Source organism: Halichoeres trimaculatus, unplaced genomic scaffold (assembly GCF_033239565.1).
Source record: "Halichoeres trimaculatus isolate MK-OKI-2021-1 unplaced genomic scaffold, fHalTri1.1 fHalTri1_scaffold_3, whole genome shotgun sequence".
Taxonomy (NCBI): Eukaryota; Metazoa; Chordata; class Actinopteri; order Labriformes; family Labridae; genus Halichoeres; species Halichoeres trimaculatus.
Window position 1 is genome coordinate 17,545,594 of NW_027437181.1, and position 21,637 is coordinate 17,567,230.

A 21,637-nucleotide genomic window follows, 5' to 3' on the forward strand; every position below is an offset into this window, starting at 1 on the left:
AGTTGGCTGTAAGCGATACCTTCAAATCATACAGAAATAGAGTGACATGTTTTAAACAGTATAAACAAATAGAAACTGATGTTTTGTAAACAATTCTCTGCAGATAGAGCTGAGTTTGTGCTCATTTGGGTGTCACCTTGTCATTAATGTTATTTTTTTCTATTTAGTGTTTATGTTTTTCTTTAAAGGATTATCTGATGGATTAACATTTAACTAATGAAGTGAAATAAAATATAACATAAAATTATATATACATATGTGTGTGTGTGTGTGTGTGTGTGTGTGTGTGTGTGTGTGTGTGTGTGTGTGTGTGTGTGTGTACATATATATGAGACTCTAAGAGTAAAGGACTTGATCAAACCTGAGTAAAGACTCAATATTTACTCAATTCTACAAGCTGCATTCTATGACTAATGGGTGTAAGTTCACCTTTCACCCCAGTCTTGCCCAATGTGCAGGAAGAAATATCTCACATGGAACCTTGTGTTGTACTTACAGGTGTTACACACCTTTCTGTGGTCTCCACAGCCTTCTAAAAACCAGGGCTTCTGGGGAGGTTTCTGAATACACACAGAGAAACAAGTAGTCTACTAAAGTCAACACCTCACTAAGTAATGGTATAAGTAGACAAAATATTTTGCGTGATGGATGGAAAGTTGGTTAACTTAACTGCTTGTATCCACATGACCAAGGGGCTGCTAAGACTGGCAGGTTAAAAACAACCCGCACAGTGACCGATTAATCATTGTTTGGCTGTGCCTCAGGAATCACAGTGGGTCATCCACTTATCGCAGACTTGACGGCTCAATCCCACATGTCAAGTATCCAGGACACTAAGCGCTCAACTGCTGCAGTCAGTGAGTGTGTAGCTATGTGTGAATGAGTATATAAAATGCCCACTGTACAGCATCTCAGATATGAATAATTGTATGTTAAGTATGTTGGAGAAAAGTCAATAATTAATGCTTGATTGGGCCCAGCTAAAACCTGTTTATTAAACTGTTTATTGAGTTTTACTATGAACCACACATTTGAAAAGGCATTAACTGCTTTAATGGGATCTCCACTTGTTTCAGCAGCTGCTCAGACCAGCTTGGATAGGGGATATAAATTTGCCGCAGGAGTTATAAAAACATTGGCTCTCTGTTGGAAATGTGAGTGCTAAAAACCAAAAAGGCTATTTATGAGACCTGGCAGGTACAGTGAGATAGTGAATCCAATTTTTGTATCTGGATCAGTTGGCTTCAGACTAAATATAACATCCCTGCCCTGTAGGTGTCAGTGTGATAGTTCAATGAGCTGGAAGGCAATTAATCATTGTCATAGATTTCAACGAGGAAAAAGTGAAAGAAAGCTAGAGCAGATGGGGAAGATCAGCACTTTCTTTTAATCAACAACTCTGTGATGATAAAATGTGCTGGATAAAAAGGGGATATTGTCCAAATATTACTGTGTCATGTTATAACGCAGGCATTTTGAGTTGTGTACACTCCTGCACCAGATCCTGCTCAGATTTAGGGATAGTTTGAGTAGAAAGGCATTTCAGTTAAAGTGTTATTGATTTTCTTTGAGGATATGTGCCAGACAGATTAAGACCCAGACTATTCTAAACTAAAGAGATGGAAGACAGAAAAGCATTAGAGGATCTTTATTACATTTTCAGCACCTCCAGTATGCTGTGATTCAGCAGGAGGGGTCTCTCTGAGGAGAAGACAATAACATTGAGTCACCTTGCTGCATTGTGAGCCTCTGGCAGCAGAGAGGTAGGAATCAGCAGCAGCATAGACCGCAGAGCTGCACTGGACTGCATCAACATTGTGTGTATTTGTGTGTTAAATAGAATTAGAAGCGTCTGCACGTGTGTGTGTGTGTGTGTGTGTGTGTGTGTGTGTGTGTGTGTATGTGTGTGTGTGTGTGTGTGTGTGTGTGTGTGTGTGTGTGTGTGTGTGTGTGTGTGTGTGTGTGTGTGTGTGTGTGTGCTTGTTTGTAAAGTGGGGGATGATAATAAATCATAGCAAGGTCAAATAAAAGAAATTGAGTGGGGATATGAAATGATTACACTGCAGTATGTGTGATGTGCTTCATTTGCAGACTGGTTGCAGAAAACGAGTTAAACGCTCATCGTATTACTTTTAAATATGTGTACAACTATATCAATGATTCAGCAGCGATTGATTTGATCTTGACAGTATTTATGTATTTATGCCTGTAACAGTAGCAAATCAGTATTTTCTGCTTTACTTTACATTTCGGAATATTGATTTTTCCCAAAATGCAGCATTTTGTGTGTACCTCTGTTATCACACAGATATTAGAGCATTCAGTCGTTCACATGCTCAGTGTTCTTTTTAAATTTGAAGATATTGGTCAAGAAAAAGGAAAGTAACTGAAAACATAACATAAATGGGATTAAACGTCATTTATGATCGACTTTTAAGGGTGGACAATCTTCCTTTGGTTGGCAATGATCTTCTGACACTCAAAGCACACACTGTATCACAATTTCACACTGATTCAAGAGGCTGCTTTGCAAATCACCTATCAGCATTAACTAATCCCATTCTCACACTGCTGGCACAGCCACCAGGGGCAGTTAGGGGTTAGGTGTCTTGCCTGAGGACACTTAGGCTTTGTCAGGACTTTGGATCAAATTCCAAAATGTCTGATTGACAGACAACCAAATATCAGTGAGCTACCGCTGTCCCTTTCAGTTGATGTGAAATCCCTTTCATGAATAAATTCAAATACTTTAAAAGTTCAGGAAACCATCCCTCATTTACTTTGACTTATTTATTCAGTCTTTATTTTGTGTCTTCATAGAGACAGTTAGTGGTGGTAAAACCATATTACAGTAGAGAAAATCCCTTTTTTCATCACCGTTCTGTCAAGCCAGTAAGATGACAAGGTTTACTGTGAATAGTTTTCAGAACAGCAGCTCACATCCGAGTTTTTTCATTCTTGAGGAAATGTTTTATCTCTCACCATGTTTGAAGAACACTGTCTAAAACCACTGGAGAATGTTAAAACAAAGGCTCCCCAAAAGGGAATCACATATGAAATATTTATCCTGTCGACTGATCTTCATCCTCTGTGCACCTTTACAATACAGTGGTATTGTCCTTACAAAGAGGACACATATATTGTGACCTACACCTTACCAGGAATATTCTCTGCATGCACTTCTGTTCTGTAGGATTTCATGTTACATACACAAGATCATAGTAATGATATTGTTAAAAGACTGTACAGCATGTTGAGTTACACTTTGCCGCTTGTCCGTATGCCCAGTAAAGTAACTCCTGTGCCAACACTACTGTGACTTTGAACATTGCCTTCTCTCACAAAGCCCATTGAAATTTATGGGCAGCATTGGTAAATTGGGCAGGTCTGTTTGATGCAGTGTAAGCATTATTGTAATGTGTCATGGCCAGACAGGCTCTCTGTCCTCAAAGCGTGACTGCAGTGAAGGTGACAAACTTCATCTAAAGCTTCCTCTACAATTTATGCACCAGCATTCAGTCATCCATGCATTCTGCCATGCTATACACATACACACAAGCTGTTTTGCAGAGACCTTGTAATACTGACATGCTTTTTATTTCTTCAGTCTCAAGGTAATGAACACTACTGAAGAATGATTGCACATACATGCATAAGGGATTTTTTGAGAGTCTCCTGCTTGGGTATTGACTGTGGTTCTGCAGTTTTTTTTGTACATACCTACAAAATCCACACTGAGTCACTCAGTCATTATCAGGTAGACCTACATAAGGTTTGTTTGTGAATTTGAAATCCTTTGCGAGGATAATGTGACAATATAATTATACGTTGTCATTACAATGGCATAGGGTATTGGAATCAATAAAAATGTAACATTTGGTCCATTTTTTTATTTATTCATTTTACAGACAATCACATAAATAGTAGCTGGGATCTTACAATTTGACCATTGCCCACATTTTATTGGAAGTTTCAATACATCTATTCTGCAAACCTTATTTTACGACAATTCTGGCACCTTGACAAACACAAGAGCCAAAGTTCATTAATACACCACGAATTCAAAATATACAAGAAAAAATGCATTATGACCCCTGAATGACCTTAAGCATGACACTTAAAGGCTAATGTCTTTTATGTTTCATTGTTTGAGACCAACTGTTTTCTACTGAGTAATTCCTTCACTGTTGGTTAATAAGAGGCTGTAATGATGATTCAAGTTGAAGCACTGAAAAGCTGGTGGAAATCTTAAGTTATTTAAATGTTTTCATGCTTGTGCCAAGCTCATTAATTCCTGCTTTAATCCAGTGCACACTACTGTACGCCTTTTTTCCTCCGGGCTAGGCTTCTTATATTTTGTAGAGGTCTAAGCCTCTACTTGGGAGGACCAGTTAACCGTTTTCTTCAGCTCTAATAACTTGTGAACACAGTCGTCAAAGTGTCCCGGGTTTGGGCATTCTTCCCCTTTAAAAAAAAACCGTGCAGCCCTAGCGGTAGTGGGCTCCCTGGGAAAGTCTGCGGAGAGAGGGAGAGGGGGACGAGCCGAGCCGGAGACGAGAGATCATGGCGGCACCTCTCGGACGGGACACCCTACCTGATCACTGGTCGTACGGAGTTTGTAGGGATGGCCGGGTGTTCTTTATCAAGTGAGCCGGGTTAAAACTACTCTTATCCCCACATGGCGTTAATCCGGTGCATTTTTTGCTGTTTTATTATCTTTCAGTAACAGGTGTCTTTCTTGCAGTGATAAAACTCATAGCACTACTTGGCTACATCCACGCACTGGTGAACCTGTTAACTCGGGACACATGATACGGTCAGGTACGCGACAAATAATCTGATTTGGAGGATACCGAGGGGACGTTTCTGTGCTGCAATGTGTCTTCTGTCTGTGGCGGGCTCGTTCAATGTGTTTATGTCCGTGTTATAGATTTGCCAAGAGGATGGGAAGAGGGCTTCACGGACGAAGGAGCCAGCTACTTCATCAAGTGAGTGGGCTCATGAGCTTTGTTGCGTAGTTTGACCGTGCACAATTTGATCCCATTAGCTATGCGAGAGTGCTTTGTGATGGAATGCCTTTCTACTCCTTTCTTTTCCTTTCTGTTACTGTGCAGTTTCTTAGCATCGTGTTGCAGTCAAACAGTGCCTCTCAAACTACATCAAAAGGCTGTGCTTTCAATGCAATGTAAAGGTTGGGGTTGACACAGATGCACGCAAGTGTATGGATTAACACAGTGAGGTTACATCGGATAGGTGAAACCAATTATCTCTGCCTGCATTGTCAATGGAAAGTGGCAGTGCCTCGCAGGACAGGATCAAGCCTATTAAAATTCTCCTCACATCCTCCATGCAGGACCTCTACTCTCTCCATTAGATAGGTGTACAGCCTCGTGTGTTGGTGTGTGTGTGTGTTGAGAGACTGTAAAGGTTGCAGGAGAGGGGTGTGTCCATGTGGTGACAGAGATGTATGGCATGATTGCATTATTGAAGCAGAGAGGACAGGCTTTCCAAAGTCAGACAGAAGTGTGAAGTTGCTTTTTGATAGATTTTCTCGTGTCCTTCACACTTCACTTTTAGAGGATTCAGGTTAATGGCAGACATCACAAATCAATGGCACACAGATGCGGCACTCAACTGTTATGTTAAATTAGAAAACACCATCATCATGTGCAGGGCTCCTCAGAAGGTCCCATAATTATTCTTTCAAAGTTTTCAAAAGCCTGATGTCTTCAAGCTGTGTCTTTAATGGAACAAAAGGTCAAAGTTCTTTACCTTTTGTGGCACAAAACAAAACAGAGAACGTGTAAATGTAAGAAACTTGAACCAACAAATGTTTATATTTTCCACACAGTTAAAAAGGTATCACAGTATTCAGCCAGGGATTTCATTTTATTGATTGATCCAGTCATTGTGGCAGCTCTTTGTTATTTTTGCTTATAGTTCTGCAATGTTTTGAAACAGTACCAGTCAAAATCTGCTCCCCTAATTTTGACAATGAGAGGAACTAGGACACTAGAGCACCAAGTGAATAAAGGTGAAAGCAACCAGTTAGGTCAGACTAATGATGACAAATACCTGGCCTGGTGTAAAACAAAGCAGAGTCGAGTTCTGAATTGGTGCTGGACCATTGTGAATTACAGTGACTCCTCCCACTGTAGCTTGGTCAATGTTTCTGGGCAGGACTACCCGTTGTCCCCTCACGGGTCTTTTAGTTTGCCATTTGTTAAAAACAGAGGGGCTGTGAGGGGAGCTTTTGTATTGCAGTAGCTGCAGCCTTTCTTGAAGTTACTCCAGCGCTGTTTGCTCATCATCATGCAGAGCTCTGCAGACACCAGTTGGCAGCACTGTACAAACAATGCAGACACCTTTTTTTTCAATAAAGCAATGCATGCCTACAAAAATAAGCACACAGGAAAGAAATACAAGTGACAGTGGAACTGTTTTGATAAAAAAAATAAGAGGCCTACATCATAAATTACCAATACAGGTTTCTCTGAGCCAGACAGATGGGAACTGAATGGGGTCTTTGAAGGACATTTTGGCATCAAAAGAGTAGACTGTTATAAATGACATATAAAATTGTTTCAAATAACAAACTGGTAGTTGCTGACATTTATATTGTGTGTAGCATAACACAGCCTTTGTGTTTTCCTCTTTTACACACTTTTTCTTTGTAAGAAGCTGGAACAATACAACAGTGAAGTTGTGTGATATATGGTCACCTAAATGTCAAAGCTGTTAAATCAGGCGACAACTTGTTGCCCCGTTGGCATGGTGGAAGGATCCTGTTTTGCTCCTGCTCAATGCTCTTTCTTTGTCTTTGAGGGCTGATGTGTAGGAGTCAAACAGTGGACAGGAACAGCTTATCTGAAGCACAGCAGGCATTTCTCCATGTGCTCCTGGTGCACGAAGGAAAGTCAAGTCATTGTGCTTACGAGATTAGGTAAAACTGCGGGGTCATTATTTACAATTAACAATTTGAACCCAAATAAAGATGTGCTGTAGCTTTATCATGTGACTTTGATTATGTTAATATGGTATTATAAAATATAACAAATTCATTTTGTTATATTAATGGTTAGTTACACTGTTTATCTTGTCTTTGTCAACCATCACAGGTCTAAATATTTATGCAGATGTGTTAAGAAAATCACTGACAGAATTGTCTTCAATTATTTGAGTGTGGTGTTAGTATAGATCATTCACTTTGACAAACAGCTGATTGGTGAACAGCTCAGTGGGACCGTCTGCTGAAGCACACCTTTATTATTGCCTAGTGATTGAATGCTGTCATTTCATCATCATGGAGGAGTTTTTCTCTGGTGATTCATTTGATTCATAGCAGACCTATAAGATGCCAGGTTTTTTATTTGTCCCTTGTGTGTGCAGGATATTACTGGAGTGTTGTGTTTACCTGGCTTTTTACTCTGGCACTCAGCTATTCAGTCTATAAGTGAATACACAGACCTTGTTAATTTTTTGCACTGTTGTCCCAAAACACACGCCTTGAAAGAATAAAGGTTAAAAAACAGCCCACTTCCTCTGTGCACATTTTGGTGCAAGATCTGCTTTAGTTATTGATGCTATCTGGCAAACCTTAGAAAGCAAAGATGGCTCCAGCTCAGCTGTATAATTCTTTAAAAAACATAAAAAAGTTGGACTGAACTGTTTGGATTGATGCCCCACTGTAGACCATTAGGATCATCACCAGTGTTAGTTTTTACAACCCTGTGTTCAACTACCGAGGCCATCGTCTTGAAGCCCAGGTTTATTTCCTGCCCCTAGATATAATTCAGGGGTTATTATACTTGTTGACACTTGAGTTTCTGGCAAAGTGTTTCCTTTTTTGACTCAAACTCTGCTTTGAATTCTGCTTCTCCCCTCAGCAACAGACTCAAGCAGGACTGAAGTTGACATGGTGATAACGGCCGGTGTTTTTGGTTGTGTGTTGATGTTGGTGTTTGGTTGGGCTGAATACAAAGGAAGGATTATTCAGATGCTGCCACTGGAGCAAAACTCACATTCATCTACACCTCGCTGTGGGCCGGCCTGTGGCCTGAGAACCTGAACTATGAGTTCAGTGTGGGTAGTGCTTTATTTTGGGTGCTCAGAGTGAGGGCTGAAGCTTTAGCTTATCTATAAAGGGTTCATACGCAGTCAAATAAACATCTTATCCTCTAGTTCTATCACATAAACAACTTCTTCATTGTATTAAGTCCAGTTTAGTTACAGTGTGTTTAATACACTGTCATTAAGCCATCAGTGGACTCAGTTGTAGTGTGTTGTCTGAAGGAGAAGATAGCGTAAGACTAATGGGCGAGGCTTGTTGTCATCTGTGACTGCAGATTGAAATAGAGTGTCTCTGCCTGTCATACTTCTGGCAAATCTCCAAAGGACTGACCCAATTTAAAAGTCATCTTCCAAACTCGTCGCGTTGAGTCCCTGCAGATAATACGTCAGAGATGAAAAGGCCTGTGTATACTTGTGATGGCGAAACGTCTCAGTTTGAGTAATGAATTGGACAGGAAAAGAAGGCTGAACTCTCATGAACTTTTAGCATCCCTCATACGGTTGCATAGATCTATCTGTTACAGATGACCTGCCAGGAAGAACAATTAAAAATGAAAAGAATGTCAACAATTTTACAAGGTACTTTCAGATCCATGAACATGATAGTAAGCAATGACAAAGAACCAAGGTGAATTATATTTCATTGTTTTCAGTCACCCCAAAGTATTCAGTAGAGTTTAGTTTGGTTAACCCTTCCTCAAATCATTGGCAATCAGGGAACATAGGAAATGTGCAATTCTATAGCTCCCTGTGGAAAAAAAATGACCCCACTGAGGTATAATGGTGTCCTGTTGAGGACACAGGTCACATTATTCTGTGGCCTTACAATTCAATGGGACAGTTCAGGAAGACAATTCTGACACAAGAATCAAAATATTCTTGAGTCACTAGTTCTTGTGATAATTTTATAACACCATCAAAATTTCATATTTTATATTTTAAGGTGCTTCATGTCTTTGGCTCTCCCATTGCTTGTTATCTTTCAGTTTGTGCGAGCACTTTTTAATCAGCTGAATATTTTTGACTGGGATACTATAAGTTAATTAGCCATGAGGTGTTTTGGGAGTTTGGAACATGGCGTTTTAATACAGGATGAATAAGAATTTAGCATCCCTACAGGCCCCTATCTTACGGCTGTCTTAATGAAGCTCAGTTTTCCTGCAAACACAGCAAATCTATACCTCATGCTGACTTCAAAACATTATTGCCAAAAAAAGTTAGGGTATAAATTGGTCCCTTGGCCCCTCAAATGTAGTTTGGCACTCTTACTTTTTGAATTAAACTTTTCTGAATAGCACAACTGTGATTCATACTATGACCTTTACACTTTTGTAATCCAGCAAAACTTCTAAGGTGTTCATCTGAAGGGTCAGAGGACCCCTGAGATAACTTGAGCTCAGTAGATTTAGGATGTGAGTTTTGCTACACTTTTGAAGAGTTTTCTAAACCTGCCTTCCTTTGGGTCCAGGCAGGAAGCCAGTTCAAGTACTGTATCTTAAGTTTTTTTCAGAAAGTTTAAAAGCAGCACAAACTCTTGTAAGAAATGGTCAATGCTTGGACTTTATCCTTAGGTAACGCAGTGAAACTTAAAGGGAGTGTAAGCTGAATGTCAACCCCTCTTGCATCTTTTTAAAAGATGTAACAAATAAGCCTGAGGCAGTTTCAAATGATCTCTGTGACTCAGCTAAATCTGTTGTTTTGCACCTGCACCTTTATTTCAGGTTTACTGTCACATAGTTCGTGGCCATGACAAAGTACATAAAGGCTTTTTTTAATGTGGACTTTTATTTCGAGCCATTTCCCACTAGCTACCAAGGTATGCTACCTTGGATACTGAAGTCTGCTTTCTTGTGTGTTAAAGCATTGACCCAGGAACTGATTGTTTCAGTTGATTAAATTTAACATCAACACTGATGGGACACAAAGTTTGGCAGCATTTTTCTTCAATAACTTAATAATAAATGCCAATAATCTGCAACTCCACTGTATGGTAGATGAGACAGACTACAGTACCCTTAATGTTTGCTTAAAAAATGTGGATGCAGAGAGGCGTTGTTGGGTAATTCGTTGGTCCAGGGTGATGGAAAGTGATGAAGGAAGATTGTTAACACATCACTGAATACCAATCAGGTAGAGCTGTGTTGCTCCGGGCAGCGGACAGCAAGAGGATCAGGGTGACAGAATAAGGGAAGCCGCTGTTCACCCTTGCTGATGAACACTGCAGACCTGTGTGTTGTGGATGACTAAATCTATAAATCTATTCTGCTATCTGAGAGTGGGGCCACGGACTGTATGAACCTGGCTTAGATGTTACAAACAAGCAGGTATGGATGAAATTGGTCATTCCATTAGAGTCAGTCAGGTGGAACAGATGTTACACTTAATAAGATCCCACAACACCAACAGATTTCCCTCTGAATCTTTGCTCTTGTAAACAGGCACTGATTACTGATTTATATGTTTGCCATAATACTGGAGCTCATCTTTGCTTTTGATAACACACGCTCAGTACTCTCCAGACACTTACACCCATTACTTGTTTATTTGTTGTCCTAGTTATTGTGACAAACTGCTTTGGCACACCTTGTAGACTGGTAACGTTATCCCTACAATTTTGTTGTCCTCAAGGGCCAGTTTCGCTTGTTGAGCGGCCCTTATAGGGCTCCACAGAGTACTGACACAGCTATGTTTCTGGAAGTGATACTTTAGGACTATGATAGCACCATTTTCACTGTAGTTTATTCACCTTTGTACAGAGGAGTATAATAAATTCTGCTTTATTTTATGCTTAGCCGCTAAATGAACCTATACAAATCTTTACTTTCTTTCTCTTTAAGCACAGGGGCTTCACTGAGCTTTTTGCTTTATTTGTCTGATACATTTCTGTTAAAAACTAGGCAAGGATGGTTTTTCATGACCTGACATGTTAACGTTAAATAAATTGAACAGAGGTTCATGACAATTCAAGAGTTTTTGTCTGTCATTGTGAGTAGAAGAAGAGTTGACAGATCAAGGAGCAAGTTATATGAAAATACAATACATATCAGGATTTATAATACATGACATGGTATATTTTGCACATAATATATTATAACCAGTGTGTCATAGTGTACACTTACACTGTTATAGAGCTCATAACACAACCCCCTTTTTTCATTTAGAAATAATAATCTACAGTTTTTATCTTACACAGGTGTACAAAGTTATTTTACGATACAAAAAGGATGAAAACTGTTTAACAAGTATGTTGACAAAAAAATCTTTCTCTAAGTGGGTAATTCTGAATTATATGTATTTAAGTGATGGCAAGTCTAGAAACTCATCATTTGATAAACTCTTTTGTTTTCTCCATGATTTATGTCAGTTTGATGTCCAGACATGCTATGCCTCATTTGGATGGCATATGCCTCATCCTTGCAGACTCTCCTGTGTGTCTGTGTGTAAACACTGCTCAGTCTCTCTCCTTATCTACCTTCCCTGTAAGCCAGGCAGTGACCTTCAGCTAGAAATGGATATTCTAAAATCGTTATGTCATTCTTGACAGGCAAAATCCAGATGGGTCCGGTTACTCGGTGCTTATCTTTGCAAAATAAATCAAAAAGGACTTTGGGGGCATTATTATTGTCAGGACCAATATGATGCATTCCTGTACAATATTGTCGATGAAAAACTTTTGGGATGTTTTAAAAGTTCTTGATTTTTTTTGCACTACTCTGTTGATAAAGCTTCATCTTGCTATTTCCTCACTTGGACTAGCTGATGTCATAAGAAAAACAAGTGTTGAGCAGGCAACAGATATTGTCCTTGGCTGTTCTAAATGTCACATCAAATTTGAAGTATTTGAGTAACTACCTGAAGCTCAGCTTTTATTCCTTCATTTGAATTCAGTGCCTTCCTTGTTGCCCTTCTTTTCCCACCATTGCACCATGTCTGCTGTGCAGGGAATGAAATGGTGGATGGAAATAGCTAAACACCAAGGTCAAGAGAACATCGACATGATGCAAAAGTCTTTTTTTTTTATCATGAAAAGAATATATGTATATTCACTCTTCATGGCTGTAAAAAACTATATATATATATATATATATATATATATATATATATATATATATATATATATATATATATATATATATATATATATATATATATATATATATATATATATATATATATATAGTTTTTTACAGCCATGAAGAGTGAATATACATATATTCTTTTCATGATCTTTTTTAACAGCCTTGAAGAGTGATGGTTTGAAAGAGCCACTGGAACCAAACATTACAAATACATCATTTCCCTGTTACAGGCATAGACACACAACCTTACCTTGAAGCATACATCATTAATCCATTAGTCGCCTCTCTCTTGTACAGTGATTTATGATGACCATCTTTATTATCAATAAATCCCCGTATCATGTTTAAATTGTGTTTTTGCTGGTATGTGTTTGCAGCTATCTTTCTGTTTGCTTCTGTACTTTCACTCATGTAGGGCACTTTCTTAACAGAGCTACTGTATATGGTGTCCATAGTGATTTATAATGAGGCTTGTGACACTAAAACAATACATACTGTACAGTACTGTGGGGCCTACAAATAGAGTCGGAGGTTAAAGCAGCAGACTGAATAGAGGCGTTGATAACAAAGGGTAGATTGAGAGTCTGGTACAGTGCTTGTTTGTACTGCAGAAAAGAAAGGAAGTCTTCCATCAGGCCTTGTTTGGACTTGTGATATTTAACCCTGCGATGAATGCATACATTAAGAGCTGTGAGCCTGAGGTGTGCTCTGTGTGATGATATGCATTATCTAGAATGAGTCATTTACTGTCCACACAGCTCAGGCTGGTTTACTAGTCAGAGCTGGAGCAAGAGTCAGAGCAGAAAGACGGCAGGGGAGATGCCCGAGCCGGGATGGGGACCTGCTGTTGCAGCTGCCTGCCCCTTGGCCGGGGGACTGACTCGGCTGATCATGAAACAGAGGTGGTTGCTGAGCTGCAGCGTGCCGCTTTGGAGAAGAAAGAAAGGGAGATTGAGACAAGGTAACACTTTTGATGTAAAGTTTGTCTTTGACTTTGTACAAAAAGATTGCCGGTTCTTGCAGCATGGTGTTAGCATAAATAAGGATACCTCAGACGGTTTTAACAGTAATAGCATGCAAAAACCATCTGAAAATTTCCTAACCAGAGAGAAAAACAAACATTTTTCATTTTTCTCTTTGCTTTTTGTGTTGTGTTGTTAAAGACAGAAGCTCTGCACCTAAGTTATTTCAGCCTCTTGTGGAAAGTAGAGTTTGTACGTATACCCGCCCTCTGATTGAATTCAGATGACAGTTCTTTCTGCCGCATTCTGTCAGAGCCTGTGTGTGACTGGAGCCACTGCAGAGAAGCCGGTCCCACACTCTCCCCATCTAGCCAGACGAGCAAGAAGAAAAGTGATTAGTTAGCAGCCACAGAGGTGAAAGATGGGGGTTTGATAAAACAAGAAAGTCTTTCTAGAAAGCAAGACTGAGCCAGACACAACACTGTTCTTACTTGTTTTATGCTCTGAAGTGGTGAGCAGTAAAACAGGCAATTAAAATTAAAAGTGCACATCCCCACCTGTAGTAAGTCTAATACAGGATAGTGTGATGCATTAATATTCTACAAGTATAAAAGATTTGCATTTAGATCAGCAGCACTTGTTTCCAGTGAAAGTATGCATCATGACACCAGGTACTGAGTGACAAGTGTTTTACTTTGTTCCAGTATCCACAAAACACTGAGCAGAAGATTGACATGTTTTTATTTGTATGCAGAGTAAGAAAAGGGTGGCAAGCTACAGTAATCAATATTTTATATTAACAGTGGATCTGTGTGAAATCTAAAAGACCCAGACTGAAATGCTGAAAATATCCTACACTTCTGCAATTTCCTTAGCTTTATAACATGGTATAGCATTTTTCAGGTCCCACTGGTGGTGCAGCTTCTTGATTTAGTCTTACCACTTTAAGGTATTATTTCCAGTTCACAAGGAAGCTTTTTCAGCAAACCATCTCTAATGAACCCACCATGCAATCCTGTTCTCCAGCCAAAAGCATATTATCAAAGACAGCATCCAGTAGTTAGTAAACTCAGGGGCACAGTGAGCAGCTCATGAGAACAGTATTTCTCAGAGGAATTGGAGAGGACAAGAAGTAATGACAAAGAAAGATTGAATATTGAACTGAATTTCAGAGGGCCAGAAACGCGTCTCAATAGCACAGATGATGTTCCCCTATGTTTGCTGCTGGCCTTCCTAACAAGGCAACTTTTTTCCTGCAAAGTTCATCCCGACTTGAAAGGTGATATTAAGTCAAGGGTGTTATTTTTAGCTTGCATGGACATTATTTTGACTCCCTTAACAAAAATAGCCATAAACAGCATGCTAGCTTGCCGAAAAGATTAAATGTGGGAAATCCGAGGAGAAAAAAGACTCGCTCAGTACAGAAAATGTAGTTATTGTAGAACACAATACCTCACTTGTCCGGTACCTTATGTTCTGGGGGAAGCTGGAAATGGTGCCAAATACTGATTGAAGATAAATTAGATTTTTTGGGTCTGGTGGCTTTGTGAAAAATCCCCTCAAACCACAAATTCTGTTACCATAGCACCTTGAAACTGTAAGACTCTCCTCAATCTGACCTTATTGACTGATCATAGGATTTGTAGTAAAGGAAGGGCTTTTCAGTGTTTCACTCCATTTATATTCCTTTACATCTAAAATCTGAATAACCTAATACTTCAATAAGCATATGTTGAGCAGCAGATTGAATGTATGTGCTCTGAAAAATGTTTCTCGTTTCAGATTACTGGATTGAATATTGCTGTTCCCATTAATGGAATATTGAGTTTGAAAAAGATAAATGAAAAGAACCATCTGGTCAAAGCTACTGAGAGAGCAGATCTGGCACTCAGGGCAATTTCACCCACTGCAGCACTTATTGAACACATTGACCACACAGCTGTGTGAGTTCTCACAAACCAATCCAATTTAATTTGCTTTAGTGCAGAGATACAAGGCTAATTCCTTATTCATGATGTGATTGATTCTCCTTTTACACTGAATCTTTGTGATTTGATCATTTTAGATGTCACTGCTTCATGTGTCTTTAGTTTCAGGCATCAATCATCTGCGCTTTTCTTGTTGAGACAAAGCTTGGATGATTTGAAAGTGCATTTTATACACTGAAGTTTTATTTAAGGCCTGGCTTATTCTGAGTAACTCGGTCAGTGCATTCTTCAGAGCCACTGACCCATGTGCATGTTGTGTGTTGATTATGAGGTGCAGTTCTGTAGGTAGCCACTAGATACTGCTGTTGAGTGTTTGCCTATTAACAGTTTGGGACCACTTCATTGTCTTAACCATATATTAAGATGTATAGTTTTTAGTACACTGAAGCCTTTTTGTGCCTGCTTGTTTACTACATGCAATGATGAAAAAACAGCACAAGTTTAAAGTTTGAGGGTATGGCCCGCGCTCTTAAAAGTATGTGTTTTGTTTTGTTTTGTTTGGATTAAATTTTAAAACTAGGCCCTCCTTCATTTGTTTGATATGCAAAACCAAAAGCCCAGGTCAGAAATGAAGCTTTATTTTTTCATTCAACCAGAGAACAGTCAGGGAGACATCAGTGAAAGCAGGTGATAGAGTGAGGAATGACTGTTGACCTGGCAGTCCATCCTACGTATCGACCTACGCCACCCTCGTCCAGCCCTCTGCTCTTATCTTTATGTCTGTCTGTGGATTATTGAACCGACACTGCAGCAGCCTGAGCCGGCCACTTAGCTAAAGTCTACCCACCATCCTGCATCCCTCCTGGCTGACTAGGATGTGATCTGATAAAGAGGACTCGGGTGAGACTGAGGGCTCTGGTTGCAGTCAGAGTCCAAGGTCAGCATTTTACATTGACTGGACAACACTTTGAGGTGACATTTTTCATCTGTGATCACAAAAGAAACAATAAAAGCTTTAGAGTTTCTCTGTAGGTCAGGCATTTCCTTTTTCCTGCCTCTCCATCTTTTATAAAGCAACTGAACAATGGGGCGTTATCATTTTATTCCTCTCAGGAGAGCCAAGTAGAGCTACAGTACATACTGTTAGTGCAGGCAGAGTGAGTGATCAGGGGTAAAGAGAGAGGGCTGAAGCAGCAGTTATACTTTATCTGACACTGCTCTTTGTGCCCTTTTAGCACACCCACATTGCACAGTGCACAACGTTAAATCAGACTGAGATAAGACACTTTTAGAGAACAGAAAAAGGACGTAATTGCACCTTGATGATCTGGTTGGATATGGACTTTTCAGACTTTTGACTCGGATTTGCTTCTCTCCACTTCTGATAACTGCCTGGTGAGTAGCAATGTACAATCAACATCTAAGAAATGACTCGGTACTTGTTTAAACCGGCAGGATGCTAAATAGAGCGAGGAAGAGGAAAATTCATCTCAATCAGGAGAAGCAGTCAGCTATTTTACTGTGTTAAAAGTAGCAACAACAATAGTTTGATATACTCTGATATAAGTCCTACATTAACAATCTATGACAAGAGAAGGCACAAGTAGGTGGAGTTTTCCTCCTCCATTTACTACATTTTGATTTACATGATTATAGTTTTTTACGTATAAGCCCAGGATGATACTGCACTGTTTGTGCACAGGTCTTTGAAATTGAATTTGTATTTTCCAACCTCTGAACGAGGGTGTTTTGATTTTTAAGCAGGGTTGTCATTGGACAGATATTTTATTGTAAAAAAAGGGAAATATTCAATTTTTGGTCATTTCAGAAAAAAATACATTTCTTTTATTTTTTTTAACTTTTATTTTCATTAAAGAGTTCTTTTGCATCTATCGTTCACTTCACTAGAGGTTTGTTCACCTTCTGGTTGAGTAGTGCAGTATTTTGTGGCTGTTTCACATTTACCAGGGAGTTTAATAATTACTGTAACAGAAAGCTTATTTTAGAATTAAAGTGATCATTGCAGTAGGTTTGACCCAGACGTGTGACACCTTTGCTGCATGTAAGAGGTCTTTACTTGCAGGGCAAGCGCCTTCCACTCCTGGGGTATGCTAATGAGATGTGAAGGAGAGGGTAGATGGATGAAAACGAGCAGCAGAGGATGAAACCCTGGGGATCAGGGGCATAGAAACTATGAGGGCAGGTACTGTCAGTGTCTGAGTCGACTTCCTAGGCCCTTAACTGGTAGAAAAAAATATTCTCAACCTGCCGTTCTCCCTCTCCCCTTTTTGGCTGATAGAGGGTATTTGTAATATAACGCAGTCATCAGTCTCCACAGCTGTCGGGACACACAGTTACCATGTCTCAGCTTCTATTTCTCATGTCGTGTATTGTTTCTCTGCAACCTGGATGAGGCTGTTGGTGTAGCTTTTCTTGTTTTAGCTTTTTACAGTAATCCTAGATGGTAAAATTACTACATTTGAGACCTAAGATGTTGTCAGCAGCTGTGGTCCTGCAATACTATTTGTCATGGATTCTAATGCAGTTGTTGTGCAAAGCAAATGAACAACACAGGAGATTATCTTTAGTGCACATTATTCAAGTTTACATATGCAATTGATTTTGTTTAACAAGTAATAATGACAAGATTCAATTTCTAATTGACACCAACTTGTATAAAATTGTACCCTCTGAATATTTTTTGGACACCATTAAAGTTGATAAAAATCCTAAACATATGCATTTTTTTATATCAATCAGTATGTAGTGGGCCACATTAAAGTTAATCAAAAAGGGAAGAAATGTATCAATTAGTATTTACTGGTAAATGTATTAGTTAACATTTATTTCCCTTCTTACTTTATTACCTCTTCATTTCTTTTTGTCCCTTTCTCACTACTGTAATTCCTCCTTCTCCCTCCTCTCTCCTGTCTCTCCTCTTCTTGCTCTCCTGCACGACTGCAGTAGGAATGGAGCAGAGAGGGCGTCCAGAGCGTGCTCTGCTGAGAAATGCATACGTTGTAAGAGAGCAGAGGAGAGGTGAGGAGAGAAAGAGTAGCACTACAGGGAGAGAATATGAAGGAGAAGAATGTAATTATGGGTTATGGTTAAGGCTTTGTACCTGGGGTTTTACTTGGTTCTCTAGGGCCTCTTACATGATGTATCGGTGAGCTTGGCTGGCTTTGATAATACCCATCACTATACTGCTCTAGGAGACAGGGGACAGTTCAGTGATTGCATGTATTTTTAGCTCCACCTCGGCAGCAGAAGCGGGAAAGAGGATGTTTTGAATGAATCAACGCCTCAGTGCACAGCAGAGGACGTCAACAGCAGCAGCACAGCCAGCTGAGAGGACTACACACATACACACACAGGCATCATTGAGGAGCACAGCACAGCAAATCACAGATCTGCAGCAGGCATGTTGGGCCAACCAGGACAGTCAACCTTACACGTCCCTTACAAGAGGCAGCCAGTGTATCGTGCAACTCACAGGTGTGTATCCTAGCCCTGCTCCCAGCACGTATGTGGGACTGCTTTGCTACGTAGCTACTCAGGAGGTGTGTCTGCTGAAGCTTTCCAGCAACTGCAGAAGAAAGTGGTTCTGGTTGCATGCTTTATAGTGTTACAACAAAGTACTTGTGCAGGGGAGATCATGTTATGCATGCTGAATTGTGTGTATTATCTTTTTGTTGCAGAGAAGGCAGCTGGCTGTTTTGCATTTACAAACCTTTTAAGTGCCTTGAGGGAGTGCATAGATCAACGTGTGCTAATGGAGCAGAATTAGAAGACAGAGGGGCAGAAAGAGAGAGGTACTCACTGCAGTGCCTCATGATCACAGGTCACTGAGTGCTGTGTTGATGTCAGCAGATCTGTGATCTCTCAGGCTGATTATGATGCTCTTCTTATGTACACGGTTAATGTGGAATGCTTCCATAGGTTAGCCTGTAGTGACTTCTCCCCTTTACTCAGAAAGCCACAGATTCTCAAAGGAATGTACTTGTTTACATGGATTTCTGTCTCAAACCTTAGCACAGCTGCTATAGGGTCTGGCCCACACACAGACAGACCACAGAGATGCACAGTAATACAGGCTCACATGTGCAATGCCACATCTGCTGCATATTACACATCTCATGCACTGGAGGACTATTTTGATTTCTATTTGCTGAAATTATATATGTTGTTTGTGTCATTGACAACAGCAAAGCCACTGTGAGTGCTTGAAACAAAGTTTTTTGTTAGCAAAGATTTTGATATTGTTCCTGTATTGTACATTAGGGATGTCCAGACTAGATCACGTGTAGGGATGGGTACCTTTCACATCTGAAACGATACGGTACCGATGCCCGGTACTAAACGGTACCAAGTTTCGGTACTTTTTTGTGTTTATGTGGTAAAAAACATCAATTTGTTTAATAATGAAATTTTAAAATTTTTCAATTTAACAAATTTATTCCTCAATATATAACCTTGCAATGCTGTGTTCATGTCCAGCATGGAAAATCACCTATGCTTCCACTCCCTCACAGTCACAAGGCTGCATTTAGGTACCTAAACATGGTACCTTTTGACAGAATTTGGTCGGTACCTATAAAAGTACCTAATTCGGCAACCATCCCTAATCACGTGACCGGAAATCGGGGTTTATCCTGCTTGATTGGTTACAGACTCAATCTTATAAATATATATATATATATATATATATATATATATATATATATATATATATATATATATATATATATATATGTATATATTTTTTTCTCGTTATATTTTCATCAGGCCGATAATATTTCAAAACAAATGGGAAAAATAACATCTTAGTATTTACTACCATTATGGTGGTACAGAGCCAGACTGTCTCTATCCCAAACAGAAACAACACAGGGCATGACATCACAGTGACACTATTGGTTGAATGCTGTAAAGTAGAGCAGAACATGGCAGGAGCTTAAAGCTAGGAGCACGATGTATTGGAGTAGAGGTATTGGATCGTGACTCAGTATCGGCAGATACTCAAAATCAAATGACTCAGACTGGGATGCGGGCGCAAAAATACCTGATTGCGACAACCCTGTTGTACATCAAATAGGACCAGTTTTCTGCTGCATATTGACTGCTCAACATTGTATCAAGATATCAAGCATATCTATCCCGGTGATATTGACTGGTAGTTCACAGTTTTTAAGATGTTCAGTGGTTGATTCTGTCGCTTTTAATTAGGTTGTGACACAGAAACCAACATGCCATTGATCCAACCACTCAAAGATCTGTTCATCAAATATCAAGCTTATTATCATTCTGCCATGGTCTTGATGTCAGCCGCAGTGATAAGGTTACTCTGCCTATTTATCATTCCCTCATATGCTCCCTCATTGGTCAGCTCCCCTGCTGTGTCCTTCGCCACAGAAGCAGCAGGCTGCTAACACCAAACCACAGGATAAATAATCAGGAGAGTTGGCCCAGTTTGAATCAATAGTACTCTGGTTTTAAGGTATATGGATATATTTACAGTCTAGCTCATTTTTAAATCAGTGGGCCTCAGGTGGGTTTGTCCAGTCTTGTGTGGCAGTCAGTTTTTAATGGATTATGCAATGTTCGCCTCTAGTCTGGTCTGTTTCTACTCTTGAGCACTGGATAACATCTGATGTGATATTGCTTAGTTCCACCAGTCAGTTCCAGTAATGTTGAGTCCCACCCAGCCCAGCTCAGCCTTTCACTTTCATCCCCCAGCCACAGGATGAAATGTTGCCAAAAGACTCAGTGCTTCATTGGTATGCTCGGCTGATAGAGAGGTCATATCTTTGTTAAGTGCAGCTTGTAATGGCTGGGCCAGTTTAGTCTGAAAAATGACACACCTAAAATTGGTGCAGGGAAAGGAGGAGACCTCTCTTTAACCACTGACATTCTGCAGATTTCCAGGGAGAACGGACATTTCTAAGAATAGAGACCATGATGATGCCTAAGAGGGTAGAGCTATTTGAAAAGAGAGTACATTCTCTATGTACTAAGACTGTGACCTTTTAAATTCCCTTGGCTGTGATTTAGATCAGCAGGATGAGAATTCTAGAGGAGGGTCTATTCTGGTAAAATCTAAGTCCTGCTGGCCACTGAGTGTTTAAGAGCTGTACGCCAGATGCGGCCCACCTTTCTCCCCTGGTGCCTGACTTAATAAGCCCCTTAAGTCTGAGCAAGCTCTCGCCACACTCTCAGGATGCAAAGATCTAAAAATAGCCTCTTAATTCAGTTACTCTCTGCCAGCCAAGCCTCACCTAATTCATTTAATCCATCTGTTTAATTTGTTGATAAAAGGAAACAAAACATGATAGCCAGAGAGAAGGGAGTGCTGGGCTGAGTATAATAGTTTATTGATAGAAGATTTATTAAGAGATGTAATGTCTTTTCATTAACTGTGGTGATTCGTTATTGTTTGTGACATCTGCGTTGAAAAAATGCTCTCTAGTTTTGTGACTATACCAGGTAATAAACAAACAATTTAGAGGAAACAGATGTGAGAGAAAGCTGCAGTGCTTTGGTTGTAAGCTTGTTTATGCTAAAAATCCACACTCTTACTATACTGCATGTTTTCCAGAGG

General features: G+C 39.8%; 1 protein-coding gene across 18 annotated transcripts in view; it reads left to right on the plus strand.

The window, feature by feature from the left end:
• The first annotated feature begins 4,512 nt into the window (after nt 1–4,512).
• Nucleotides 4,513–21,637, plus strand: part of plekha7b (pleckstrin homology domain containing, family A member 7b) — a 67,275-nt gene continuing 50,150 nt past the window's right edge. For 16 of the 18 annotated variants that reach the window (XM_074666826.1, XM_074666821.1, XM_074666830.1 and 13 more), the window contains exons 1-3: nt 4,513–4,646; nt 4,745–4,821; nt 4,931–4,988. In XM_074666826.1, coding sequence (XP_074522927.1) covers nt 4,564–4,646; nt 4,745–4,821; nt 4,931–4,988 — 218 coding nt within the window. In that variant the 5' untranslated portion in view covers nt 4,513–4,563. Of the gene's footprint in view, nt 4,647–4,744; nt 4,822–4,930; nt 4,989–12,948; nt 13,111–18,078; nt 18,535–21,637 lie in introns of those variants that run through there. The other 2 variants (XM_074666829.1, XM_074666835.1) reach the window with 2 other exon arrangements.